The sequence below is a fragment of the Talpa occidentalis genome, unplaced genomic scaffold (genome assembly GCF_014898055.3).
Source record: "Talpa occidentalis isolate TD23 unplaced genomic scaffold, MPIMG_talOcc4v2.1 talOcc4.11, whole genome shotgun sequence".
Lineage (NCBI taxonomy): Eukaryota > Metazoa > Chordata > Mammalia > Eulipotyphla > Talpidae > Talpa > Talpa occidentalis.
In genome coordinates this window covers 29,248,716-29,275,563 of record NW_023601104.1, presented here as the reverse complement: position 1 = coordinate 29,275,563, position 26,848 = coordinate 29,248,716, and the positions used below count along the sequence as shown (strand labels likewise).

Sequence of the window (26,848 nt, the reverse complement as noted above, 5' to 3'; positions counted from 1 at the left end):
ATCATATAAGCTAAGGATTTGACTTAAAAGTTTCTATAAATTGAAACTATTAATCACTAATAATAATACTAAATTACAGTGAATTCCAAAGGAGCTTGTAAATTATTTGCTGCTATAGAGTAGCTGTAGCATGAATATACTAAGTTATGTGAAATCAAATATATATACTAAAAAAAAAAAATAACATGAAAGAGAAATACTTTTAAAGGGTAAGAATATTTTTTTTTACCACTGTGTTTGCTGGGCATGAAATGAAGATCAACATTTGCTTTTTACTCAGTCCATTTCAGGCCTCTGTAGTGCTGACTTCCAACCATATTAAGTGTGAGTCTTATGTTTGAAAATACAATCTGTATTTTTATACAATATGGCCCTTCAGTGCAAGCCAAGCATATCTTTATCTGGTGCTCAACCAAAGGAATACTGCAGGAACAAATTTTGGCTATATGGGTCTTATTTGAGTGACAGTACTATATTGTACTGAGTGATTTAAGAGATTTTCAATGATAATGACTGTATATATATTTTTAACCTTATTTGTCTTTAGTACCTAACCCCTCCTAAAATATGCCTTGACCTTACTGGAATTGGTTGCATTCTGTACTTAAGTAAGTTCTCTAGCAACTATTATCAATATTTGCTCTTTATTTTTTATTTAAGAGGTTTAATCTCTCAATTTTTCTGAAATAATTGCAAGACCAAAATATTCCAAATTTGACAGTGTAAAGATAAAAGTCTATAATGATAACACAAAACAGTAAAGGAAAAAAAAATCAAATTTGCTGATTGTTTTGATTTGGAATTGCTAAATTGACAGTCATTCATTTTTTTTTTTTTTTTTTAGGCATACATGCAATTTCTTTTTTTTTTTTTAAATAATAAATTTTATTTTTATATTCCCCATACAATTGCAACCCCCCATTCTGACCCAATCCCTCCCCTCCCGCCCCCCAACAAGTGTCTCTGGTTCATAGTTTTTTGTTGATTTTGATTTTCACTTTCTTATAGTTATTCATTTTCCTGGTCCCTAATTTAAGTTTTCTAGATTCCTGCTATGAGTGAGACCCTCCGATATTTTTCTTTTTCTTTCTGGCTTATTTCGCTAAGCATGATCCCTTCCAACGCCATCCATGTTGCTGCAAATTGCATGTGTTTATCTTTTTTGAATGCTGAGTAATATTCCATGGTGTATATGTACCACATCTTCTTGATCCAGTCATCTATTTTTGGGCATTTGGGCTGTTTCCAAAGCTTAGCTATTGTAAATAGAGCTGCTATAAACATAGGGGTACAGGTGTTCTTTGGAATTGATGTTTCTGTGTCCTTTGGGTAATACCTAGGAGTGGAATTGCTGGATCATATGGAAGCTCTATGTTTAGTAGGTCCAGAAATCTCCACACAGCTCTCCATAGTGGTTGGACCAGTTTGCACTCCCACCAACAGTGCAGGAGAGTTCCTTTTTCTCCACAACCTCGCCAACATTTGTTGTTGCTAGTTTTTTTAATATGTGCCATTCTCACTGGTGTAAGGTGGTATCTCATGGTAGTTTTGATTTGCATTTCCCTGATTACAAGTGATGTTGAACATTTTCTCATATGCCTGTTGGCCATTTGCATTTCCTCTTCAGAGAAGTTTCTTTTTAGCTCTTCTGCCCATTTTTTGACTGGATTGTTTTCTTTGTTGTTGTTGAGTCTCATCAGCTCTTTGCAGATTTTTTGATCAGTCCTTTATCATTAGTGTTGTGTGCAAAAATGTTCTCCCAGTCGGTGGGGTTTCTCTTTGTTTTTGTCTCTTTTGCTGTGCAGAAGCTCTTTGATTTGATGTAGTCCCAGCTGTTTATCTTTGCCTTCACTATCACTGCTTTGGGTGATGTGTCTGTAAAGATGTCTTTGATGTGCATATCACGTAGTGTTTCGCCTATATTTCCTTCTATGTATTTTATGGTTTCAGGTCTTATGTCTAGTTCTTTAATCCATTTTGAGTTGATTTTTGTGTATGGTGTGAGGTAGTGGTCAAGCTTCATTCTTTTGCATGTAGTGACCCAGTTTTCTCAGCACCATTTATTGAACAAACTTTCTTTGCTCCAATGCATAGTCCTTGCTTCTTTGTCAAAGATTAGTTGACCACAAATCTTTGGGTTTATTTCTGGATTTTCTATTCGATTCCATTGGTGTGTGTGTCTGTTCTTGTTCCAGTACCATGCAGTTTTGATGATTATGACTTTGTAGTATAGTTTGAAGTCTGGGAGTGTGATGCCTCCATTCCCTTCTTTTTTTTTTCAAGAGAGCTTTGGCTATTCGGGGTTTTTTGTGATTCCGTATGAATTTCATCAATAATTGTTCTATTTCTTTGAAGAATGACATTGAAATTTTGATTGGAATAGCACTGAATCTGTATATTGCTTTTGGTAGGATGGCCATTTTAATAATAGTCATTCTTTTTTTTTTTTTTTTTTAATCTTCTTACCTCACTTTTCTCCCAAGCATCTTAAGTCACTCAGTAGTTATTTTGATAATTAGTCAAAAAATAGAGATGTCCAAAGAGAACTATCTTGACTATTGCTTCACATGACTCTCTTTGTAAGTGATAATTAAAATTGTTATAACAATGAGGTGAGATAGTTTTTAAGTAAATCATAAGCATTAGTTTTATGATTTAAGTTATTCATTTGATTTTCAATTTTTTGAAATTGAATTACATTTTTACTGCTGTAACTATGGGGTATAGGTGCATATTGCTACATTATACCCCCACGCCAGAACACCCAAAATTCTCTGTGATAGTCCATCGCACCCCCTTTTTTTATTCTCCTCTGGTTCCTTCAGTTCTGCAATAAGATTCTAGAGTTTGTTTTGATTTAGTTTTGTCTGTCAGCTTGTTTTGTTTGAATTTCACATGAGTGACATTTTGTCTTTATCCTTCTGACTTTTTTTGCTTAGCATAATCCCCTCCAGTTCCATCCATGTTGTTCCAAGTGGCAAGATGTCATCTCTTGTTTTAGCTGAGTAGTATTCCATTGTGAGGATATATATATCTCTCACACGTCTTCTTAATCCATTCATCTCTCATCTGGCATTTAGGTTGTTTCCGTAACTTGGCTATTGTAAATATTGCTACTGTGAGCACAGGAGAGCATTTATACCTTGGAATTAGTGGTTTTGCATCCTTCAGGTAGATACTTAGAAGTAAATTGCATGTTCATATTATATATCCATTTTTAATATTTTGAGAAACCTCCAAACTGTTTCCATAGGGACTGGACCAGTCTACAGTCCCACCAACCAGTGTTAGAGGATTCCTTTTTTTCCATACCCTTACCAACACTTGTTGCTTATGGGCTTTTTAATATGGCTATTCTTACATTATGCTTATGGTTTGCATGTCCCTGATAAAAAATGATAACCATTTGTTGCCAGTTGGCCATCTATGTGTCTTCCTTGGAGTGTCTGTTTAGCTACTCTGCCCTCCCTTTTTTTTGCATTTATTTTATTTTATATATATTTTACATTATTTTTCATTTTTGTACAATGTATGCATTTTCATCTTGGTTATATTCCCCATACAATTCCAAACACCCCTCCCCCCATTTTGACCCTAATTCCCCCCCCCCCCACCCCGTGTTTCTGGTTAATAGTTGCTTGTTTATTTTGATTTTTACTTTATTATAATTAGTGTTTTTCCTGGTCTCTCTCTCTTTTTTTTAATGGAATTTGTTGTTATTGAGTTGTCTGAGTTCTTTGTATATCTGGATAGTATCACCTTATCAGATGTATGATGGGCAAATATTTTCTTTGATTCAGTAAGGTGGCTTTTTGTTTTTATGATAGGTTCTTCCACAGTATGCAGAAACTTTTTAGTGACATTGGAGTCAACCCCCCAAAGACATGACTAAATCCATTGTTGCAAAGTGCTTTCTTTTATGTAAATTAAATATTTAATTAAATAAAACCATGTGATTGTGGTTCTGTTTCTGACTTTCAATTCTATTCCATTGGTCACTGTGTCTATTTTTGTTCTAATACCATACTATTTTGATTGCTATTACTTTAGGAACAAACCATTATAGTAAAGGGGCAGGCTGCAAAATCAAAATACAAAAATCTGTTGTGTTTCTCTATGGAAATAAACTAGAAGGAAAAGAAGTCAAGAAAACAATCTTATTTATAACCATATCATAGAGAGTTAAATACTTAGAAATAAACTTAACAAAGAATGTAAAAAAATCTCTACAATGAAAACTGTAAGACACTGTTAAAAGAAATAGAAGACACAAAGAAATTGAAAGACGTTCCTTACTCATGATTTAAAAGAATTTATGCTGTTTAAAAAGCCACTTTTCCCAAAGTAATATACAGTCAGTGTACTCTCTATTAATATTTCAGTGTACTCTTTATAAAGAAATAGAGCAAGCATTACTGAACTTTATATGGAATTGCAAAAGGCCCGGAGTAGCCAGAGCAATTCTGACAAAAAAGAATGTAAGTATGATACCCAGATGTCAGAATATACTATGTAATACATTTTTTATGATCACACTTTGGTTATTCAACAATATTTGTTGATAACATAAAGATAGCTCATTAGTAATTTGGCAGAATCTCTCAGAATAATCTTCCATTTTTTTTCTAAAACTGGTTATTTTTCTTTCAGTTCAGCCACTTGTCTACATGTGAAAGGAATATTTCTTTTTTTTTTTAAAGATTTATTTATGTATACAAGACCTGGGGTGTAGGCCAGAGGTGTGCGAGGGTGAGAGGATTTACCAGAGACAGTGGAAAGCAGAACAGGCAAATTGACTGAAATACACTACTGAGGGGAGCAGGGGGCGAGACAAGGAGAGGTCTGCTGCACCATGTGGGTCATCTCCCTGGCTGGGGATCTGACTCATACTGTAGTGGCTGCAGATAGCTTCATAGTGTTGCAATTTAACCCCTTGTGCCACAAGGGAGGCCCAAAATGAATATTTCAAAACCACAAAACTAATCACTGTGCAGATCTTTAAAATGATCAAAAAGTAAATTGTTTTTTTACAACGAAAGTAATTATTGAATAGCAAACCACACTCTTTTTTAATAGATGATATTATTCCTAAACAAGTTATATTGTCTACCTAAAATCTTGGGATATTATGTCTAGTATATTTCTGTTTGTTTTAGGTCTATGCTTGGGGCTGTGGAGCTTGTCTAGGTTGTGGTTCTTCAGAAGCTACTGCATTGAGACCCAAGCTTATTGAAGAACTGGCTGCCACAAGAATAGTTGATATTTCTATTGGAGATAGTCATTGTTTGGCTCTTTCTCATGGTAAGGTCATTTGTTTAAAAAAACAACATCAAAAATCAGTATTAACTGTTATGTTCCATAAGTATATTACATTTAAATTTGGCATTTCTTTTGTTTTTTTATGTTTATTTTTAGATAATGAAGTGTATGCCTGGGGCAACAACTCAATGGGGCAGTGCGGCCAAGGAAATTCCACAGGTCCTATCACTAAACCAAAGAAAGTGAGTGGCTTAGATGGCATAGCTATTCAGCAGATCTCAGCTGGTACATCACATAGTCTCGCATGGACTGCTCTTCCTAGGGACAGGTAAGAAAGTGCCCACATTAGAAAATTCTTACATTTTATTATCAGCAGAAACACCAATAAAATGCCATCCTCAATCAGTTTCTAGTATTGATTATTTACTGTCATACATGACATCTAGATTTCTTTTCAATTTGGATGTTGAGCTTAGTTATGTTTTATAAGCAAGAAGTTGAGCCCTGTATTTAAGATATTTTCTTAATTGAAATGTCTTCTAAATATATTGAATTCCTTTTCTGTCTCCAGATGCTAAGAACTTAATGTCTACATATCAAGAAGAAGTTTAGTTAAAATAATCAAAATCAAAGCTATTGATTTATAGGTTAATATTTTGGCTTCATTTTGATTGAAAACAATACTTTCACATAAAATAAGTGATTTTTTAAATAGAAATTTGACTTTTCCCTTAAGTGATATCTTTTTATATAATCAGGTAGGTGATTTTTAGCCATTATTAGGAAATTGAATTTTAAGAAATTTTGGGATTGTTTTGGATATTTTCAGATGCATGTGTACTCATGTACAATTTAGGATGCATTCTGGACTTTTGATTCCAATGTTATCATAACATTTTAACCACTTTAAAATGTTATCATAACATTTTAACCACTCAAATATATTTTTATAGATAACTACCCTTCAAAACAAAACCAAAATATAATAAATTGAATATAAATATTTTGATATTAGTATTAAATTTGAAATTTATCATGATATGAAGATCTTGAAAATCTTCATAAGAGATTTCAAGAGTTTTTCTTTTAATAGATTTTGGTATATCACTCTGTAGAGTCAGAATAGTTTTCTCTATATGAAGTATACATTTTATAGACCCTTAGAAACAGAAGGGTCTTTAGTTGATCATATACCTCAGCCTTCTGGTGATGAAATATCCAATCATTCCAAAATACATGGTAGTTTTGTGTTTTCTTCCTAAACAACCCTAGGGATGTCAAATTCTTACTTTTTCTCAATTGCTAAAATGAAGAGTCTTATCAACTTCATAATCAAGGGAGTCTTCAGTGTATCTTGTTGAAATCTTTCAGCTTTAGTAATTAAAAATGTTGTAAAATAAAATTTTATTGATTTATTAGTTTTTAGTTTTTATAATATGTGAATAATTACTGTTACAGCTGTTTCAAAATTTTCTTATACTTCTTTCTAGACAAGTTGTTGCATGGCATCGACCTTATTGTGTTGATCTTGAAGAGAGTACCTTCTCACATCTGCGTTCTTTTCTTGAGAGATACTGTGACAAAATAAATAGTGAGATTCCCCCACTCCCTTTCCCTTCATCAAGGTATGTTATATGTATATGTATTTGTTAGTGTGCACATATATATTGATTACTTGTTTTGAGTTTTGATTTACTATTCTTTCTTGCTCAATTGTCCTTCTCCCAGTTATATGAAATTCTTTAAAATAAGAAAAAAGAGCTAAACTTTGGTACTTGTAATAATAACCTTTAGGAATGTTATACATACTTACATGAATTTAATTTTGCAAATTACTGTTAGTCATAATTTAATAAAGTGCTTTTTTTTAAAAAAGACACTTCACCTACAGTTGTTCTTTTTCTTTTCTTTTTAAAGATTTCTTTATTAAAAAATAAAGATTTCTTTATTTTTTGCATTGAGAACTGGAGTTTAGGCCAGAGGTGTGGGGGTGAGAAGAATCACCAGAGACAGAATGGGGAGCAGAGCAGGTGGATTTACTGAAATAGATTGCTAAGGGAAGCAGCAGGTGAGACAGGAGAGATCTGTTGTGCCATATGTGGATTAGCTCCCTGATTGGGGATGAAACTCAGGTTCTAGCAGTGATAGTGCTGAGACTTAACCCCTAGGCCACCAGGGAGGCCCAATTTGATAAAATTTTTAAAGAGAAAAAAATGTTACCCCAACTGAATAGCACATGTTTTTACGTTTCAAAAATTTGCAATGACTTATTTGGTTTCAGGGAACATCACAGTTTCCTCAAGCTGTGTCTGAAGCTGCTTTCAAATCACCTTGCTCTTGCACTTGCTGGAGGGGTAGCTACCAGCATTCTTGGGAGACAGGCAGGACCTCTTCGGAATTTGCTCTTCAGACTGATGGACTCAACTGTCCCAGATGAAATCCAGGAGGTAAGAGTATGGGACTCTAGAGTTTGTACGTTAAACCACATCTTTCCCTGAGATGATAACTCATAAACTTAACCATATATTAGAAAACTTCAGTTGGATATTCTTTCCCTTACTTCTGTTTTCTTGGTGAAAATAAACTGATTTTGGTTAACTCATTCTTTAAGACAAAGAAAGGTCAGATATCATCTCTGAGAAAACTTTTGATTCCTGTCCTGCTACCAGGTTAGAATCCTCTTGTACATGTTTTTGTTGCATCAAACTGTATTATAGTCTATTCTTAAACATGTCTCCCTTTTCCATCAGAAGATGGATTTTTGAGGGTAAGGACCCAGTTTTATTTTTTATTGTGGTAAAATAAAAATAACATTTATTATCTTAACTATTTTTAAGTGTGCATATTGAATATTAAATACATTCATAATGTTGTACAACTATAACCACTACCCATCACCACAGCATTCTCATCTTACAAAATAGAAACTCTGTATCCATTAACAGTAACTTCCTAGTCTCCCTTCCTCTCAAACCCTAGCAACTACCTTTCTTCCTACTTTATGTGTCTATGATTTTGACATTCTAAGTTTGTCATATATGTGGACTCACACTTTTTCTTTTTGTGATGGACTTAATTTCACTTAATGTAATATCCCAAGGTTCATCCATGTTTTATACCATATGGCAGAAGTTCCTTTATTCTTTTTTTTTTTTTTGGTGGGACCCTTGCCAGCGGCCGGGGAATGAACCGGCGCTGCAGAGGCTGTGGGCAGCCTAGCAGCCCAGCGCTCAACTGCTGCGCCACCAGGGGAGGCCCTCCTTTATTCTTAAGGCTGAATAATCTTCTATTGTATGGATATGCCACATTTTGCTCATCCACTCATCTGTCATCTTTATGCCCTAGGACTAGGCAATGATTCCTTAGATAAAATGCTCAAAGTACGAGCAACCAAAGAAAAAAAGTCCTAAATTGGACTTTATCAAAATTGAAAACGTGCTTCAAAGGGCCTTATCAATAAAATGAAAATTCAGTGTACAGAATGGGGAAAGTATTTGTAACTCATTTGTCTGATAAAATTCTAGTTTCTGGAATCCATGAAATTATATAAAGAATTCTTGCAACTCAACAGTAAAAATGACAACACAATTAAGAAAATAGGCCAAGAATCTGAATAGACATCTTTCTGAAGAAGATACAAATATGTACAATAAGCACATGAAACAATACTCAACATTAGTCATTAGGAAAATGCAACTCAAAACCACAGTGAGGTACTTGCTTTATACCCACTAAATGACTATAATCAAAAGGACTGACAATACCAAGTTTTGTTGAGGATGTAGAGAAATTGGAACCCTCATGCATTGTTGGTGGGGATGTAAGATAGTATAGCTGCTTGGAAAAAATAGGCAGTTCCTTAAGTAGCTAAACATAATGCTGCAATTCTATATCCAGAGAATTGAAAACAAATGTTCACATACTCGTACATGAATGTTTATAGCAGTATTGGTCATGGTAGCTAAAAAGAAGAAACAATACAAATGCCTGTCTGTTGATGAATGTATGACCAAAACATGGATGTCCAAACAATGTAATATTATTTAGCCATAAAAAGGACTGAATCTTGAAAATACTAAACTAAATGAAAAAAGTCAGACACAATGTTATATGCATCACATGTTATATGAAAAAACATAAGAAATGTGAAGAGTAGGCAAATTCATAGAAATTGAAAGTAGACTAGGTAATTTGGGATGGGGAGAGATGGGAAATGACTGCAGATGGGCCCAGCTTCTTTTTGGGGTAATGAAAACATTCTAAAAATTGTTAGTAGTGATGATTACACCACTCTGAATATACTAAAAACTACTGAATTTTATACTTTAAAAAGATGAATTTTTGATATGTGAGTTATATATAAATTCAAAGCAAAAAAGATAGAGTGATTTTTCAATTAGAGAGACATAAACCTGGAATATAGGTAGAAGGAATATTAACCTGAAAGTGAATAGAAACTTTGAGAGTTTAATATATATCAGAAATGAGGTAGTGTAATATTTTTAAAAGATTGAAAAAATACTGTAATGAAATAAGGAGAAGTAAATTTAAAAAATTTTTGTTAGTATTGGTTTTTTATTCCTTGAGTCTCCTTGGCACCCCTTCTATCTCAGGAGAATCCTTGAGAGATGGTTTCTCCCAATATGTGTATAGGGCCATTTCTGTTTCTCTTTCTTAACCCTGAACCTAGTAGTTTATCTTTTTGCAGGAATTATTGTTGCTGCTGTTTTTTGTGTACTTTTCAACTATTTTCCTTGGACTCCCCCATCCCCACTGAATTTCTTTGTTGAGATTTTATTTTGGACTAATTGCTAAGAAAAATTTAATAATAATAAAGTTTTCATGTATTTCTCACCCAGCTTCCCCAATGCTAATATCTATGTTAATTACAATAGTTTTCCAAATTAAGAAATTAACATTGACTTACTATTGATAATTTAGCTAAACACTTTATTAGAAATTTTATCAGTTTTCCGATAATCTCCATGTTAATTTCTTTAACAGAATCCTATTTAGTATATACACTTAATTGTTATTTCTCCTTAAACTCCTATACTCTAACAAACGCTCAGTCTTTTTTTTTTTTCCCATGATCTAGACACTTCATGATTACTGGTTATTTTACTGAAAATATCTGTTATTTTTCTCATGATTAGATTGAGGTTATGTATTTTTGGCAAGATTACCACAGAAATGATAATGTAGCCTCAGTACATTGTGTCATTTGGTTCATGATATTGATGTGTCTTTATACTGGTGATTTTTACTTTGATCACTTGGTTAACATGATATCTGCTAGATTTCTACATTCATAATAGCTTCTGAAAGAGGATATAGATATCTTTGAGAAAATATGCATATTTAAAAACTTTGTGACTTGAAAATTTTAATGAATAGTTGAAGCATAGAATCCTAAATTGGAAATAATTTTCTCATAAGATTGATGAAATCATTTTCTTCCAGTTTCAGTGTTATTTCTAAAAAAAAATTAATGCTTTTCAAACTTTCTTTTCGTGGAAGTTTTTCTTGGTCTGGATTCTGTAGTAAGTCTACTTTGTGTTCTCACATTTCAAAATGGTAAGAACTAATATGGGTCTGACTTTTATCTATTGTAGATACTTGGGTAGACCCTTTTAATTTGGAAACTTCTAGCTTTCAGTTTTAAGAAATTATCTTGAAGTGTATTGCTGATTTCCTCTTCATTTCATTATTTTCTGTGTTTTCTCTCTCTCTGTAACTCCTTACTGCTGGAATACTAGAACTTCTTGACCGTCCTCTTAATTTTCTTTAAAATTAAAATTAATTTTAATTTTATATTTTAATTGATATTTAATTTAACTTGACTTTTATTTCTCTTTAATGATCTTTTTAAAATTCCATTGATTTTCTGATTGTTTATATGATTATATAATTTAGGTAGTATATTGAAATTTCCTATTCATAATTTATAAGAATTCTTCTTAATCTGAGAGTTTTTTTTTAACGGTATCCTCTTGTTTTGATTTCTTATCCTGTCTTTTTCAAGATACTTGTTTTTGTTCTTAAGGTTTTTTTTTCTCCTTGTGTAATTCCTTTTTTAATTAGATTTTGTGTTAGTTTTAGTCCTGTCTTTCATAATCAATGTGTTCCTCAAATTTCTAATGAGCGTTGGCAGCCAAATCATGTTTAATAGTGTGACATTAAAAGGCTGGTCAAATGTCTTGTGCACATTGATGAGGTTTATCAATTTTCCTTTACACTGATGTGACCAGAGTAATTTGGGTAAGGGGGTAGATGTTGATGTCTGCTCCTTAAGGTCTTTTGTCTTGGGCCAGTTGAATTTACCAAAGGACAGCTCTTCTAATCTGCTAGAGAGTATAGATCTGGGTAACGGTCTTCTGGAGGAGAGAAAGAACTTGGGAGTCTTAACATTCAAGAATAGACATTTTCTTTTTAAATCCCCTTATTTTCAGTTTGGTATTCCTAACTTCAACTGTGTTTGTTATCTTAACTAGTTTCAACCAGTCCTCCTGTTTAGAGCACCTCCTTTGTACTCTCTTGCAGAGTTACCCAAGCCTTTCAGGAATCCTGCAGTATAAATCAAATATTCCTTTGGCTTTCCCCATTTTGACTTAAGATGTAGCCGTATTAGGTCTTTTTTTTTTTTTTTTATTTATTTTTTTAATAGAGGCATGTTTTTATTTATTTATTTATTTAGTTTTTGTTTGTTTGTTATACAAGCACTGGGTACAGTCAGAAGCGCAGGAGGGCGAGCGAATTCACCAGAGCCAGAGCGGGGAGCAGAGCAGGCAGAAGGACCGAAGTACACTGCTGAGGGGAGCAGCGGGCGGCAGGAGAGGTCTGCGCGCCATGTGGGACCCTCCTCCAGTGGCCGGGGAGCAGCCGGGGATTGAACCGGTGCCTCAGAGGCCGCGGGCAGCTCCGCAACCCAGCGCTCAACCGCTGCGCCACCGGGGAGGCCCCGTATTAGGTCTTATTAGCTAGTTACCCTTGTTTTTTCCTTTCTTTTAAAATTTTTTTTAAATTTTATTTATTTACAAAACTGAGGTACAAGCCAGAGGTGTGGGGGGTGAGAGGATTCACCAGAGACAGAGTGGGGAACAGAACAGGCAGACTGACTGAATACACTGCTGAGGGGAACAGCGGGTGAGACAGGAGAGGTCTGCTGCACCATGTGGGTAGCTCCTGTCCAGGGATCGAACTCGTGATGCAGAGGCTGCTGATAGCTTCATAGTACTGTGTTTAACCCATTGCACCACCCCTGTTTTTTGCTTTCTGGTTCTAAAATGTTCATGCTGTTCTCTCCTTTCTCATTTTGTGTGTCCTTTTATAGTTTCCTTTTCCCCACTATCCTGCTAGATGGGGGTTTGGGAAGGGTATATATACATTCAGCCTTCAATCTTTAATTGCTGTTGTTCATTCCTTAACTGCTGTTGAATTACCATAGTTTTAGTTTGATTATAGCAATCTGAAAAAGTCATTAAAGATTCTTTCAACTTGTAATTATGTTGACTGTTGAAGGAAGTATTATTAATTATTCTTAAGTATTTGCATTTCTCAGTGATCATTAAAAATAGAAACATTAACTTATAGAAAAATTGAGTATTAGAAGTAGAAAACACTGATAGAGTTTATCTAGTCCGACTCCTCATTTTATTAATAAAGGGACTGAACCCCAGAAAATGAGACCTAAGGTAATGTAGATATCAATTGTGCCGTTTCCAATGCCTGGACCTTTGTCTGCCTTAAGTTCTGCTCATTTAAAATTTTTAAGCCAAATGCCTAATCTTTGGGAAAATCTTTCAGAGCTTATAGGGCATGTTAATTGCCTTTTTGTGTGTTTGTGCTTGCTTAAGTTTGCACTTCCTTTTATTTTCCCTGTGTGACTCTTTTCACATTTATACTTGCTCAGTGTGAGCACTAGACTGTATGCTCATGAAAGCAGAAGTTTTGTCTGTCTTGGTCTTGTCTACATCCATAATATTTTGAACAGAGCCTTGCCAGGCCCAATGCTATAGACCCAACACTAAATATTTGTTGTGTGTTGATTAACTTTTAGTGGCAAGTCCAAAATGTGTATTCAGTCTTAAAGATAACTAAAGAAGGACTTGGATGCTTTCTTTTTTCACATGCTATCTTCTTTAGACTTCGATGGTGCTAAAATAGACATTTTTTTTTTCAAATGTCTCTTTTTAAAAGACAAGAGCTAGGTCCATAAATCCACTTTTCTTTTTTGATATTAGGTGGTAATTGAAACTCTTTCAGTGGGAGCAACTATGCTGTTACCTCCATTACGAGAACGGATGGAATTACTTCATTCTCTTTTACCCCAAGGACCTGATAGATGGGAAAGCTTATCTAAAGGACAGGTGAGCTTTTCATGGTATCTGAGTAAACCAGTAATCAGTCTCTCTCTCTCTCTCATACACAGACAAATATAGAAATAGACTGAGAAGGAAGTAAAGCTAATCGATTGCCATTGTTGGAATATATCTAATAATGGGTTGGTCACTCCCATTATTTAATGCTTTCTGCTGGAGAATCCCAGAGTTCTAATGAGGGTGAAGAAGGTGATAATTTATTACATGATTTGGTACTAATTGTTTAATTATGATTATTTTTTCCAGTGTGACACTGTGAAACTAGTGATCTTCTAGTTTATTTGTAGTGTGCTCATTTGGAATCACAGGGCTCTGCTACTATTGGTTCCATTCTCAGAACTTTGAAATTGTTTGTGTCAAAAAATAAAAGGAAACGACTTATGAAAAAGTATTTGATTATATGAGTATGATTATTCTTTTCATTTTTAGTATCTTATTTAAGATAAGTACAGTTTGTGCAACCAAGTAGAAGAATCAATTATAGAGTACAGATTTGAGGGAAAAGTAGTACTTAGTGGCATTGTACTTACTGGCAATGTTAAGATTCATAGATGCTTTCCAAGGAGTATTTTGCATTAGTTAGATTTCAAGTGTTATAGTTTAAGCATTAAAATAAATAGTTGCCAGATATTTCTGTAGAAAAATGTGTTGTATAATTTATCTCTTAGTATTTCCTCCTACTCTTTACTTACAGTGCTGAAAGAATTATGTAGATAATGCCATTTTAATTTAGAGCTTTGGGGTATTATGGTACAGGATGGAATAAAACACAGTTTCCCAAATGGTACTATGGCATAGCTTTTCTTTTAATTACATACTCCTAAATGGTTATTGTTCATCAAGATATGAAGTGCATTAGTCAGCATCATTGGTATAGTTCCACTCCCCCAGCCCAGATTCCTTTTTTCCTTTTTCAGTGTATTTTAAGCTGACTGTTTATTTGTTCCTATTTCACCAATGGAAATAACTTTTCTTTAGAGAATGCAACTAGATATCATTCTGACAAGTTTGCAAGACCATACCCATGTAGCCTCCTTACTTGGCTATAGCTCACCTTCTGATGCTGCTGACCTCTCTTCTGTGTGTACTGGCTATGGAAGCCTGACAGATCAACCTTATGGCACACAGAGCTGCCATCCAGACACTCATCTGGCTGAAATTTTGATGAAGACACTCTTAAGAAATTTAGGATTTTATACAGTAAGTTGCTCTTTGTAGTAAAAAAAAATAATAAAGATTGACTTTTTTTTTGAGTCTGTGTTGGGGGTAGGGATTGCTTCAGGTCAAGGTATTTTGACATTTAAACACTTACAAAATAATAAAATTCCTGACTTCTCTCTTGCAAAGGGGGAAAACATGTCAGATCTTCTGAATATTGTAGGTACCAAATGACTTTTAATTAATAATTCCAAAGAGATTTGTTTTAGAATTTAACCAAATTTTTCTGAAGTTAATGTACAAGAATAGACAGAGTAAAAAAAGGGAACAATGTTTTGTAAGAGAATAATGGAGAAGCTGTTAACCTCACCAGATAAAACCTTATAATTGAGCAATGTTGTTGGTACTGAGTCAGAATAGATTAGTCAGTCATAGAGGAAACAGTGAACACTATAGCTTTCCCTGTTTTAAATTGTCATTGATTCTTATTTTATGGTATTTCTTAGATCAGTCTCTTATTTTCTATCCATTTCTATGTATTCTAGCCCCAGGCTGTCACAACATAATACTATTAGCAGTAATGTTGCTGGTCTCTTCTCAGCATCTTACCTCTGGAATAACCTTGTTGTATTAAATAACCTCATTGTATTAAATTAAAATCCCTTCAAATCTTTCATATCATTTTGCTTAAACATCATTTTCTTATGAGCAATGCATGTGGCATATTTACTTCCTACACATTCTTTCTTTCTACTAATCTGTGACTTCTTTAACTTACATGAGAGTTACAAGGATTATTCAGAGAAATCCTCTGTATCTGTCAGCCAAATATGCTTTGTCTGTCTATCAATCACCCACCTTCTAAATCACTTGTAAGTTGCAGGTGTCATGTTGGTTATTCCTAAACATTTATACATGTATTATGTGTATATTTCTTAAAAACAGCAACATTCTCTTATACAGTAATAAAATAGTTACTGAATTCAGGAAATTTAACATTGATACAGAAACATTGATACAGCTAATACTCAAATTTCTACCATTGTCTTAAAGTCCTTTATAGCAATTCCTCCTCCTCTCTAGGCTGTGCTCACAATTGTATTTAATTTTCATGTCTCTTTAATTCACGTCCATCTTTTATAATCAAAGACAAATTCAATTTCTAAGAATTGTGTTCTTAAAAATTCACAAAATTGTTAAAACTTGCCCTGGAGGTCTGAACAGCAGTAGCACTAAAATGTTAAAATATGTTGTCTTTGGGTTGTTGTACTGTTTTTATTTCCAAAGTCTCTGTGGTGAAGCATGCGTTACTTTTAATGGAAAAACAAAATTGAAATTGCTTGATAAATCTTACCATTTAATAGCTAATAAAGGCATAACAAAGATTTAAAGATTGCTAATGGAAGGAAAGAATATGAATTCTTAAATCAGACTCATTTGTGGTAGGACATTACTTTCATTTTCAATCTCTTCAAATATAATCTTAATTTATGTATCATTTTAGGATCAAGCCTTTGGAGAATTGGAAAAGAATAGTGATAAATTTCTACTTGGAACATCATCATCGGAGAATAGTCAGCCTGCTCATCTTCATGAACTGCTGTGTTCCCTGCAGAAACAGCTTCTTGCATTTTGCCATATCAATAACATTAGTGAGGTATGTGATTCTTTGCCTTTTATGGTGATCTGACAGGTACCTTGAAACTCAGATATTTGGGTAAGCCATGATATTTTTGTACCTTAAATCTTTCAAAGTAGTAATATAGGAACTTTTTTCCTTCAGAACTCAAGCAGTGTGGCATTGCTTCATAAACATCTTCAGCTCTTGTTGCCTCATGCCACAGATATTTATTCACGTTCTGCAAATTTGCTCAAAGAAAGTCCTTGGAATGGCAGCGTTGGAGAAAAATTAAGAGGTGTGTTTGGTACTGATTTCAAATTTAATTAGTGGTTGTAAAGCAAGAGTCTTTAGCCATTCCAAAGCCTTAAAAGGGCCTGAAATTTCTGAGTGGAAGAGGAATGATTTTTGACTCTCCATCGTATTACAGAGACCTTAGATCTTGGTTTGGGTCGATGGTACCAGTGATTGATCTGATTAATCTGAAAAGATTCTAATTGGTATGACACAGGCCTAATATAAAGCATTGGATGATGTATATACTCAAAAAGGTTAACTTATAACATTAAAGATTTTTATCTGCTGTTTCTTTACCTTTCTTCAGCATTTACCAGTGTTCCTCTTTCTTGAAATGTTTTCTTTTCTCTGGGTTACTTTGTAATTCACAATCCTGTTTTTACTCCTATTTCTTTCACCACTCATTTTCAATCAGTTTGTATGAGCATCTTTTCCTTGGACATGCCCTTTATGTAAGTTTACGTTCCTCTGAATTAAATCCTCAATCCTTTTTTCTCTCTGAATGATCTTATCTTGTGCCATATTTAACCATGTTGGCTCCCAGATCTGCATCTAGCTGAGAACTTCTTTCCTGAGCATGGGAAGCTTTCTCTAGTTGCCTATGGATGTCTCTTCTTGGCTTTCCTCAAAGCAATTAATATTGATTGGGCCCGGGCCTCCCTGGTGGCGCAGGCAGTTGAGCGCAGCGCTGTGGAACTGTCCACAGCCTCTACAGTACTGGTTCGATCCCCTGTGCAACCCACATGGCGTGGCAGACCTCTCCTGTCTCGCCCACTGCTCCCCACAGCAGTGTATTTCAGTCAGTCTGCCTGCTCTGTCTCTGGTGGATCCTCTTACCTTCCCTCACATCTGGCCTGTACCATGGTTCTTGTATAAATAAATAAATCTTTAAAAAAAATTGATTGGGCCTGAAAGATTAAGAGATATGTTTGGACATGGTTGTAACCATGTCCAAAACCATGTTATCTCTGAAGTTCCCCCACTAAATAAAAAAAACCTAAGAAACTTTAAAGCCGTTGCTTTTTTGTTGTTGTTGTTCCACAGGCAACTAAAAGGTGCTTATTTCTACGTGGTCTTCCCTGTCCCAAAATACAGTGAAATATTGAAACAAAAGTAAATTTGGTTTAAAAAACATAAAAGACTTACCCCTCTAGATTGTAAAACCATGAGGGCAGGAATTTTACTTCTTTCTTCATGGTTGTACACCCTTTCTTCTAGAATAGTGCCTGGTATGTTTTATATACTCAATAAATATTTCTTGAGTAAATCTTAAAATGAGTATAAATTTGTGCATGAGAAATTTATAATACATTTTAAAGGAATCAGCTGTAATTTTTTAAATTTATTGGCATGAGGATATGTATGCTTTTCCACCAAGTGTCTGTTGGCAGCACTTTCTGAAAGAGAGTAAATACTAATACTGTACTAGCTACCAAAAAAGTGTTCAACAAAGAGTATCTAGTGTATCTAGTTCTTGGTTAAAATATGTTTCTTAGGGTTTTTTTTTTTTTTTAAGTTTGAGACGATTGATGTTGAATTTTTTACCCTTCATAGATGTGATATACGTCTCAGCTGCAGGCAGTATGCTCTGCCAGATTGTTAACTCCCTACTATTACTACCTGTGTCAGTGGCTCGACCTTTATTGAGTTACCTCCTCGACTTGTTGCCACCTCTTGATTGCCTTAATAGACTCCTGCCAGCTGCTGCTCTTTTAGAAGATCAAGAGTTACAGTGGCCTCTTCATGGTAAGCAGACATAGTAAAAGAGTAAGTAATGCTTTTGAGAAAAGTTGTTCCACTTCGATACATCAGGTGAATTATATCTGACACATGGGTATTTTATGTGGTCAGAAAGATAAGGTTGTTATCATTTAAGAGCTTAAAGTACAAAGGAGGCAACTGAGTCAGAGAACTAAGAAAGTTGCTCATATGTAAGTGTCATGTGTATAGTCATCAGGTTTGAATAATGTATTTCGCTGACTCTTTGACAGGTTTTTTTTTCCTTCAAATTTTGACATGGTTGAAATTGAGATACATCTTATAATGGATGATAAGAAAGCATTGGATAATTAGTCGCCAGGATAATGACACATTTTACAATCAGTGGATTATTTGATTAGATTACAAAGCTTTGTTTTGTAAATACAAAGATACTTCTTTTAATTTCTGTTTTACAGGAAAATATTTGGTATTTTGGTTATATGTATAGATAATTGAATGTCAGAGATGGAGATTAGGAACATATTTTTTTTTTATAGATACTTTATAGGAAGTAGCATTCTGATTTTTGTCATGGCAGTTGAATTCACTCATAAAATATTGATGATAATCTATTCTTTTGAATATACCTTAAGATATTTCTGGAACAAACATCAATGTGTTTTTCTGTTGAAGTATGTCAATTTTAAGGCTATCAAGGGAGTTTCATTACTGAAATCTTAACGTTTTAAGTTTAAATGAGGCCACTTGTTTTATTGGAAAGAATCCTGGACTCTCAGACATAAAAAGATCTAGACTTTAGCCTTGACTCTATTAGTAAATTGGCTGTATGATTTGGGCAAGTTACTTATAACTTCTTAAAGCCTTCCTTGGTTTCTTCTCTTGAAAAGATTAGGATTTGACAGATGATCCTGTCTTTTAACACTGTATAGTTTTGTGGCATCTGGATTTAGATAAAGTCAAGAGTCAAGATTACAACTAGATTGGAATGTTAATTATACTTTTTATGTAGGTATTCCAGGTTTATATTGGGCTGTCGGAAAAGTCATGACACATTTTTGCAACAAAAACATAGAAAAAAATGTCATGACTTTTCCAACAGCCCAACACTTGCTTTACTAAACTTATTTCAGAACTTGTGAACATTCACTGTATTTGTATTAGTTAAGTTAGGTTTTATTTTGAATTTCTGCAATTGTGTTCATAACTGATACTTACCTAAATTTTTCTATTTCATGTTTTCCGTGCATTGTTTTACCACTACAATTATGCCAGCCCCATGGCATTACTTTGGAATCTTCACTTTTTATCTGTAATAATTTGTGTAAGATAAAGAGTTATCTCTTCTTGAAGAGTTAGAAGACTTTATTTATAAAACTATCTTGCCCTGGTGTTATTTGTGGATAGGCTTGGGCTATTTTCTTTCTTTAATATTTAATGGTTATTTTTTTTTCTCCCATCTTTTTGTTTCTTTTCATATTCATTTTAGAAATTATTTTTCCAGAATGTGTCATTTTTTGGTTTTCAAATTTATTGACATAAAATTCCACTCATGGTTTAAAAAAATCTCTGCTGTATCTGTGGTTATGTCCTCTCCTTTATTCCTACTTTTAAAATTGTCCATTTTTTTCTGTATTAATTTTATTAGTGGTTTGTTTATCAGCCTTTTCAAATAACTATTTTAGGATTTATTGATCTGTTTTTCTTTAATGATGTCATAGATAGCTGTTGGTATCTTTATGGCTAAGTGTTTTGTTTTTTAAGTGAAAAACTTTTAAAAAAAATATACAGTAGGAAAGCATGGATCTGGATCTTAGTACAAGACAGTTCTGAATTAAGGCATCAGACAGTACTGTCATTTTACTAGATAAGCTCTTGTGTTGATTTTGCAGGGATCAGCTGCTTTAAATACTTACGGTAAAATTTGATCTGCGTAATGAAAAGTAGGAATAGAATCCCTTGGGATAATTTTGTCAGGCACTGTTTGAATGTTTATCTTAAAATTAATAATGTTACAGAGGAAATTGTTAATTGATAGCATAACTTATTTGAAATTTTAAATTAGCCCAGTAGACAAAATACATAAAATGTTATAATTTGTGTTTTAATTGTAAAATTATCTTGCTTCAGTATCTTTTTGCAGTGCCATAGAAATGAGAAAGCTTGAGAATCTTAACATACTAGATAAAGATATGATTATTAATGATTTTGTCTCTAGGAGGGCCTGAACTAGTTGATCCTGCTGGACTGCCTTTACCTCAGCCAGCCCAGTCCTGGGTATGGCTTGTGGATCTGGAAAGAACAATTGCTCTCCTTATTGGGCGTTGTCTTGGTGGCATGCTTCAGGGCTCCCCTGTGTCTCCAGAGGAACAGGACACTGCATATTGGATGAAAACACCACTCTTCAGTGATGGTGTAGAAATGGACATCCCTCAGTTAGGTAATGTTCCTTCTCTGCATTTAAAATACATGCTAGTGTTTGTTTCTCCCTTGGAGAGTCCTCTTACTCTGTTTTGCTGAAGAGAGAATTGATAGAAAGCAAATCTAACATTAGTTGTACAGGAGATTTTAGACTATAACTTAGAGAAAAACAGTTTAAACTTGCAACATTGTATAGTGAAAAGAGCACTGTTAGGTAAATAATTCCATTTTGTCATTGTTTATCATTCATTTTGGTCAAGTTGTCTAATTTATAAAGATGAGAAACAATTACCTGTCTTCTAGGGTGTGGAAGTTTTGGGGCATAGAACTGCTTCAGCGTCTGTAAAGCTGTATAAGATTATGTACAATGATTTACCAGTACACAATTTTCAAACACTTCTCTGACATGAATGGTGGTTCCTTCTCCCAGCTTGTTCTGTTTTCATACTGATGTTATTTTGTATGATTCCTCATTTTTTCCTACCTATTTACTCCTGGGGGTTTCCCTTTCCTGTCTCATCTACCATTTGTCTAGTTAACCTTCTGGTAGGTTAGCTCTCAGACTATCTGAACATGAGTGTGTCTCCACTTGTGAGCAGGTGATGTGGCTGTTTTGTTTAGTATTGGTCTGTTGGTCTCTCTGAGCCTCTGGTTTTTTTTTAAGATTTATTTCATGGATACAAGAACTGGGGTGTAGGCCAGAGGTGTGGGGAGGTGAGAAAACCCACTAGAGACAGAGCGGGGAGCAGAAAAGGCAGATTGACTGAAATACACTGCTGAGGGGAGCAGCAGGCGAGTCAGGACAGGTCTGCTGCACCATGTGGATCACCTTCCTGGCTGGGGCTAGTTTCATAGTGCTGAGACTTAACCCCTTGTGCCACCAGAGAGGCCCCTGCCACCCTGAGCTTCTAATTTTGATGAATGAAAAACTAGATTAGATAGTCTACCTGGTTATTAGATCTAAAATGCATTATTTCTCTGATAAGAGAAAGAGACTGAATGTCCAAGAAGGGACGTTTGAGAGCTATCTCAGTATAAGAGAGTCTCCATCAAGAGGGAAGATAGGGGCCTCCCTTGTACGAGTTCCATACCCAGCCAGGGAGGTGACCTGCATGGCGCAGCAGACCTCTTCTGACTCTCCTGCTGCTCCCCCTCAGCAGTGTATTTCAGTAGATCTGCCCGTTCTGCTCCTTACTCTGTCTCTGGTGAATCCTCTCACCCCCTCCTGCACCTCTGGCCTACACCCCAGCTCTTGTATGCATAAATAAATAAATCATTAAAAAAAAAAAAAAGAAACCAAGACAAAAATCAGAGGAAGATTCTGCTTTTAGGGTTGGAGCGTTGAAGAGTGGAGTGAGAAGACCTACTGAAGATTTTAAATCTTCATTTTCCAAATTGGAGTATTTATTCATCATTTCATTTATGAGTCTGACCATGGGTGATGAATGCTAGACTGGTACTTGTGTATAGTTTGTATCAAAAAAGGTAAAATCATGATTTTTCAAGAAATATTTAATATCATAAAGATGACTCCAGTGCTATATGTTTAGCTCTGTGATAGTCTCAAATGTCCTCAGAGAGCCAAAGTATATATATTAATACCTTCCTCATATTTCTGTTACATTCTTTTTACTCAGTTAACTAGCCTTTAGTATGAATAAAATCAATTTCAATTTTAATGTTTTTGTTCAATTTCACTTATGAAACTATTAAAATGTCATTTTATGTTTAAATAATTGCATATATTAGGAAAAGAGTATTATCCCTTGTAAAATTGTAAATCTATAATAATCCAATTGTACTTTGGGTTAAATTGACTTTTTTTTTGTTAAAGATTTATTTATGCATATAAGAGCTGGGGTACAGACCAGAGATGCGGAGGGTGAGAAGGTTCACCAGAGACAGAGTGGGGAACAGAACAGGCAGACTGAAACACACTGCTGAGGGGAGCAGCAGGGGCGAGACAGGAGAGGTCTGCCTCGCCATGTGGGTTTCTCTCTGGCTGGCCGGGGATTGAACTCGTGCTGCAGAGACTGTGGATTGCTTCATAGTGCAGTGCATAACCCCTTATACCACCCGGGGGGGCCCTAAATTGACTTTTGGTATTAGCTCAAGAACCTGACAATGATTTAGAGAATTGTTTTGTTTGGTTTTTTAATAGAAAATGAATTCTGAATGCCCAAGGTTGCATTGAAAAGTTTGGAACCACTTGTATAAATGTAAATATCAATTGAAAAATTGTTAATGGTATATTTGATCCCTCTTGAATTGTACTTAACTGGTGGTTTTCCCTTAAGCCTGGGAAAAAAATTCTTGTCTCTTTTCCAGTGGTCCCATGTTTCTCAACAAGGCTACCATTACTTTTTTACTTTTTTTTTGTATTTTTTATTGAGGTATTGATTTACAACTCAGAGGTATAGGTTCACCCTTTTCAAATGTATGTTTGCATTACATTTTGAATAGAAAAATATTTTGTGTAAGACATTTAGCATACCTGGTTGCTGCCTACCAGAATGCCAGAGCTCCACATTGGAGTGTCACATTTAGTCACATATCCTTCTGGAGAGGATGGAATTGAGAAATATTAAAGAACTTGACCTTTATAGCATGTAATTAAAATGACTTGAAGTAAATCATTTTATGTGTATTAATTAAATATAAGATTTTATTGTAGCCAAAATTTACAAGGCTTAAAATTGATAGCTTGAATAATTTTCTTTTTAGATAAATGTATGAGTTGCCTATTAGAAGTAGCTCTTTCAGGAAATGAAGAACAGAAGCCTTTTGATTACAAATTGCGGCCTGAAATTGCTGTCTATGTAGACTTGGCGTTGGGTTGTTCCAAAGAACCTGCACAAAGTCTTTGGATCAGCATGCAGGATTATGCTGTTAGTAAAGGTAAGATGAAGAGATAAAAGAGGAATAAATATGTGGATATTACAAACAAACATTTATGTAATATATATTAATAGAAAATCATAGGAATCACTTTTTTACTTTTTTATAGAAGCAGATATTCTACAAACAACATTAATAAAAATTTGGTTTTTTTCTTTGTGGAAAATATTTATTTTTAAAAAATAGATACATGTATCTCATTTGAAGCAGACCCACTGTAGGGAAATTGAAATTTATGTAAAAGATAAATTCAGAGGCAAACATTTTACTGGTGTATTCCGTGCAATGTAAACAGATTTAGTGTAAGAGTCTGTTTAATGAGTTGTCTTCTCTTTGCAAGTCCTTTATGTAAGAATTGAAAGAATGTGTATGTAGAAGTCTGTGGTCTAGACTTGGTCCATTTCCTCCTCTGTAAAATATTTGCCCACTTCAGAGTGCTGATGAAAAAACCAATTTGAGATAAGGTATGCTAAGTACATTAGTAAAGTACTATGCAATTATATAGTGATATTTTCGTTTTCTATTATTATTTGATTATTATTAATGTTATGTACAAGTTTTCAAAGGATATACCTGATTTCTTTTTAGCTCCCAAGTTTTCACTTACAGCAGTGACCTGGACTGTTCAGAATCACATTGTTGTGTTTCTCTACTTTATTCTCTTTTCTTTAGTTTTCTGCCATTTCTTTAGATTGTCTTCCTTCTCTGTTAAAAATGTTCAAAGTAAATACATTTTCACCTTATGTTGTATTTTATTTTGTATACTGAAAAAGACATGAAGTACATATTATTCAGATCTTTAAAATACCAGTGAGAAGGAAACCTTTGAAAGTTTAATCTCATCCAGTTTGTTTATTATTTATTCTGTTGTGTTGAGTCACCCAGATGTGCAAAAGTATGGTAATGGAGGAGGAAAATGTTTACTCTCTAAATTTTATTTTCTGATATTCTCATATTTGAATCATTTTCTTTGAATGTGCAGTTAGGTTTCCTTTTTATACCATATTATCACTTATTCCATTGCAAGGAGAACTTTTAAAAAGTAGATATAAACCTGTGGTCAATTGCAGCTATACCTAAAAATAAAAAGTACACAAAACATAAGATGAATAAAAACTCATTATATTACTACATTTTCTGAATTATTTATCTTCACTATAGCCTAGATAGTGAAGACATTCTGTAGTGCTTGGTATGAAATGACTGTCACTTTATTAAAGGTGTTTTAAAAAGAACCCATTACATTAAAAAAAAAAAAGGTGTAGGGGGATAATCCCTGTAGAAATACAGGAAAAGGTATTGATTTACTTTTAAAATTGAACATTAGATTCCTTGAAATGGGGTCTTGTTTGACTTTAAGTCAGTTTGATTCTAACTGCAAGTTTGATTTCGAGCAAGCAATTCGTTGGTACAGATGATCTCTCAAGTGGCATGTGAGAAAATTTTGTATGGTATATAAACTGTCATTCTAGGAGTCTCTGTGGGCTGTAAGATGTTCTTTAAGATCTGGCATGTTTATAGTTTTTTTCACACATAAAATAGCTGTCTGTATTTTTCACCTAAGCATATTAAAAAACTGGAAAACCGAGATGTAATTTACTTATTATTTTATTGTTATTGAAGTTCCCTTGTTTTACATCCTTGCTAGTGTTTTGACAGTATAGGATATCCCCCTGCCTCCAGATGTAATCACCGCAGCCCTTCCTCCTTCCCAAAGCACTCATAGTCCTCTGATGTAAAGTTTGAGATAGGTATTTTAAGACGGTATTAAGACTAAATAAAATTAACTTGGGGCTTAATATTTTTCCAAGGTTTCTTGTTTGTTTGACTTTATTTTTAAGTAACATGGTAAATCTCAAATTAACAGAGTCTAGTGAACATTCTTGGAGTGAAGTAAACAGTAAACCTCCCACATCCATTTGGAATTTACTGAATGTACTATATGTTTTAAAGTATAGTACAGGGGTTTAGAGAAAACATCTGATTGCTGTTTATTTAATGCTGTGATTTGGGTTTTCAGTTGTTCTCATCTTTGTCCAGTTGTTTAATTTCTTACCCACTGAAATACACAATATCTACTTTCATGACTTCAAATTCCAGCTATCAACACACTCAACATCTCCACTAGGTTGTCTGATAGACAGTATTCAAAACTAGACTCCCTGTTCCATCTCCCTACCCGTGAAGTGTTCTTCCTATGGCCTTCCTCTCTGATGCCAGCTACATTCTAAATACATTTGTAGTCAGCCTTGACATCTCTCATTTTCACATTTGATCCCTCACCAAATTCTTTCAACTCTACATTCAAAATAGTATACAGAATCTAACCACTTCTCATTACTTTAACTTCTACTATCTTAGACTGAGTCATCATCATTTCCACCCAAATTACTGCCATAATTCTCCCCTCAGTAATGAGGGTGAACCTTTCAAAACACAAGTTAGGTCATGTCCTATCTCTGTTCAAAAGGTTTTGATGGTGCTTTCCATTTTCCTCAGAGTAAAACCTACAGGACTTACAGTGATCTGCAAGGTCCTATGTGAGCTAGTCCCCAGCCTGTTTTCTAATGTCTCTTACTTTATTGCGGCCACTCTGATCTCCTTGAACCCACCTCAGGGCCTTTGCCATAGTTCTTTCTGAGGGGACACTATTTCTCTTTGACTTCTTCACCGCCTCCATTTTTTTTTTTTTTAAAGATTTTTAATTTACTTATACAAGAGCTAGGGTACAGGTCGAAGGTGTGGGAGGATTAGAGAATTCACCAGAGATAGAGCGGGGAGCAAAACAGTCAGGTGGACCGAAGACACTGCTGAGGGGAGCAGTGGGCAAGGCAGGAGAGGTCTGCCACACAATGTGGGTTTCTCCCTGGCCAGCCAGGAATTGAACCCACGCTACAGAGGCTGCAGACAGCTTCACAGCGTCACGCTCAACCCGCTGTGCCACCAGAGAGGCCCTTCGCTTCCTCCATTTAAATCTCTGCTTAAGTATAACTGTCCTATATAAGGTAGTAATCCCACACTATACATTGCCTCTGTTCTTCCCTACTTAATTTTTCTCCATAGTACTTATCTATCACATTAATATTTTTATTTATTG

At 34.5% G+C, this 26,848-nt stretch overlaps 1 protein-coding gene and 1 long non-coding RNA gene across 4 annotated transcripts in view; one reads left to right on the top strand and one right to left on the bottom strand.

The window, feature by feature from the left end:
- HERC1 (HECT and RLD domain containing E3 ubiquitin protein ligase family member 1) overlaps nucleotides 1-26,848 on the top strand; it is a 186,697-nt gene that overhangs the window by 43,753 nt on the left and 116,096 nt on the right. The window contains 11 exon segments of the mRNA XM_037502665.2: nucleotides 5,157-5,301; nucleotides 5,416-5,587; nucleotides 6,750-6,884; nucleotides 7,541-7,706; nucleotides 13,503-13,628; nucleotides 14,619-14,840; nucleotides 16,303-16,455; nucleotides 16,582-16,714; nucleotides 18,268-18,459; nucleotides 20,651-20,872; nucleotides 23,578-23,751. Of these exon segments, the coding sequence (XP_037358562.1) occupies nucleotides 5,157-5,301; nucleotides 5,416-5,587; nucleotides 6,750-6,884; nucleotides 7,541-7,706; nucleotides 13,503-13,628; nucleotides 14,619-14,840; nucleotides 16,303-16,455; nucleotides 16,582-16,714; nucleotides 18,268-18,459; nucleotides 20,651-20,872; nucleotides 23,578-23,751 (1,840 nt within the window).
- The window catches only part of LOC119238714 (uncharacterized), a 59,040-nt gene continuing 53,124 nt past the window's right edge, over nucleotides 20,933-26,848 (bottom strand). The window contains exons 5-6 of one of the 3 annotated variants that reach the window (XR_008549125.1): nucleotides 24,325-24,456; nucleotides 20,933-20,948 (exon numbers count right to left, since the gene is read on the bottom strand). This is a non-coding gene — a long non-coding RNA (uncharacterized LOC119238714). Of the gene's footprint in view, nucleotides 20,949-24,160; nucleotides 24,189-24,310; nucleotides 24,457-26,848 lie in introns of those variants that run through there. The other 2 variants (XR_008549126.1, XR_008549123.1) reach the window with 2 other exon arrangements.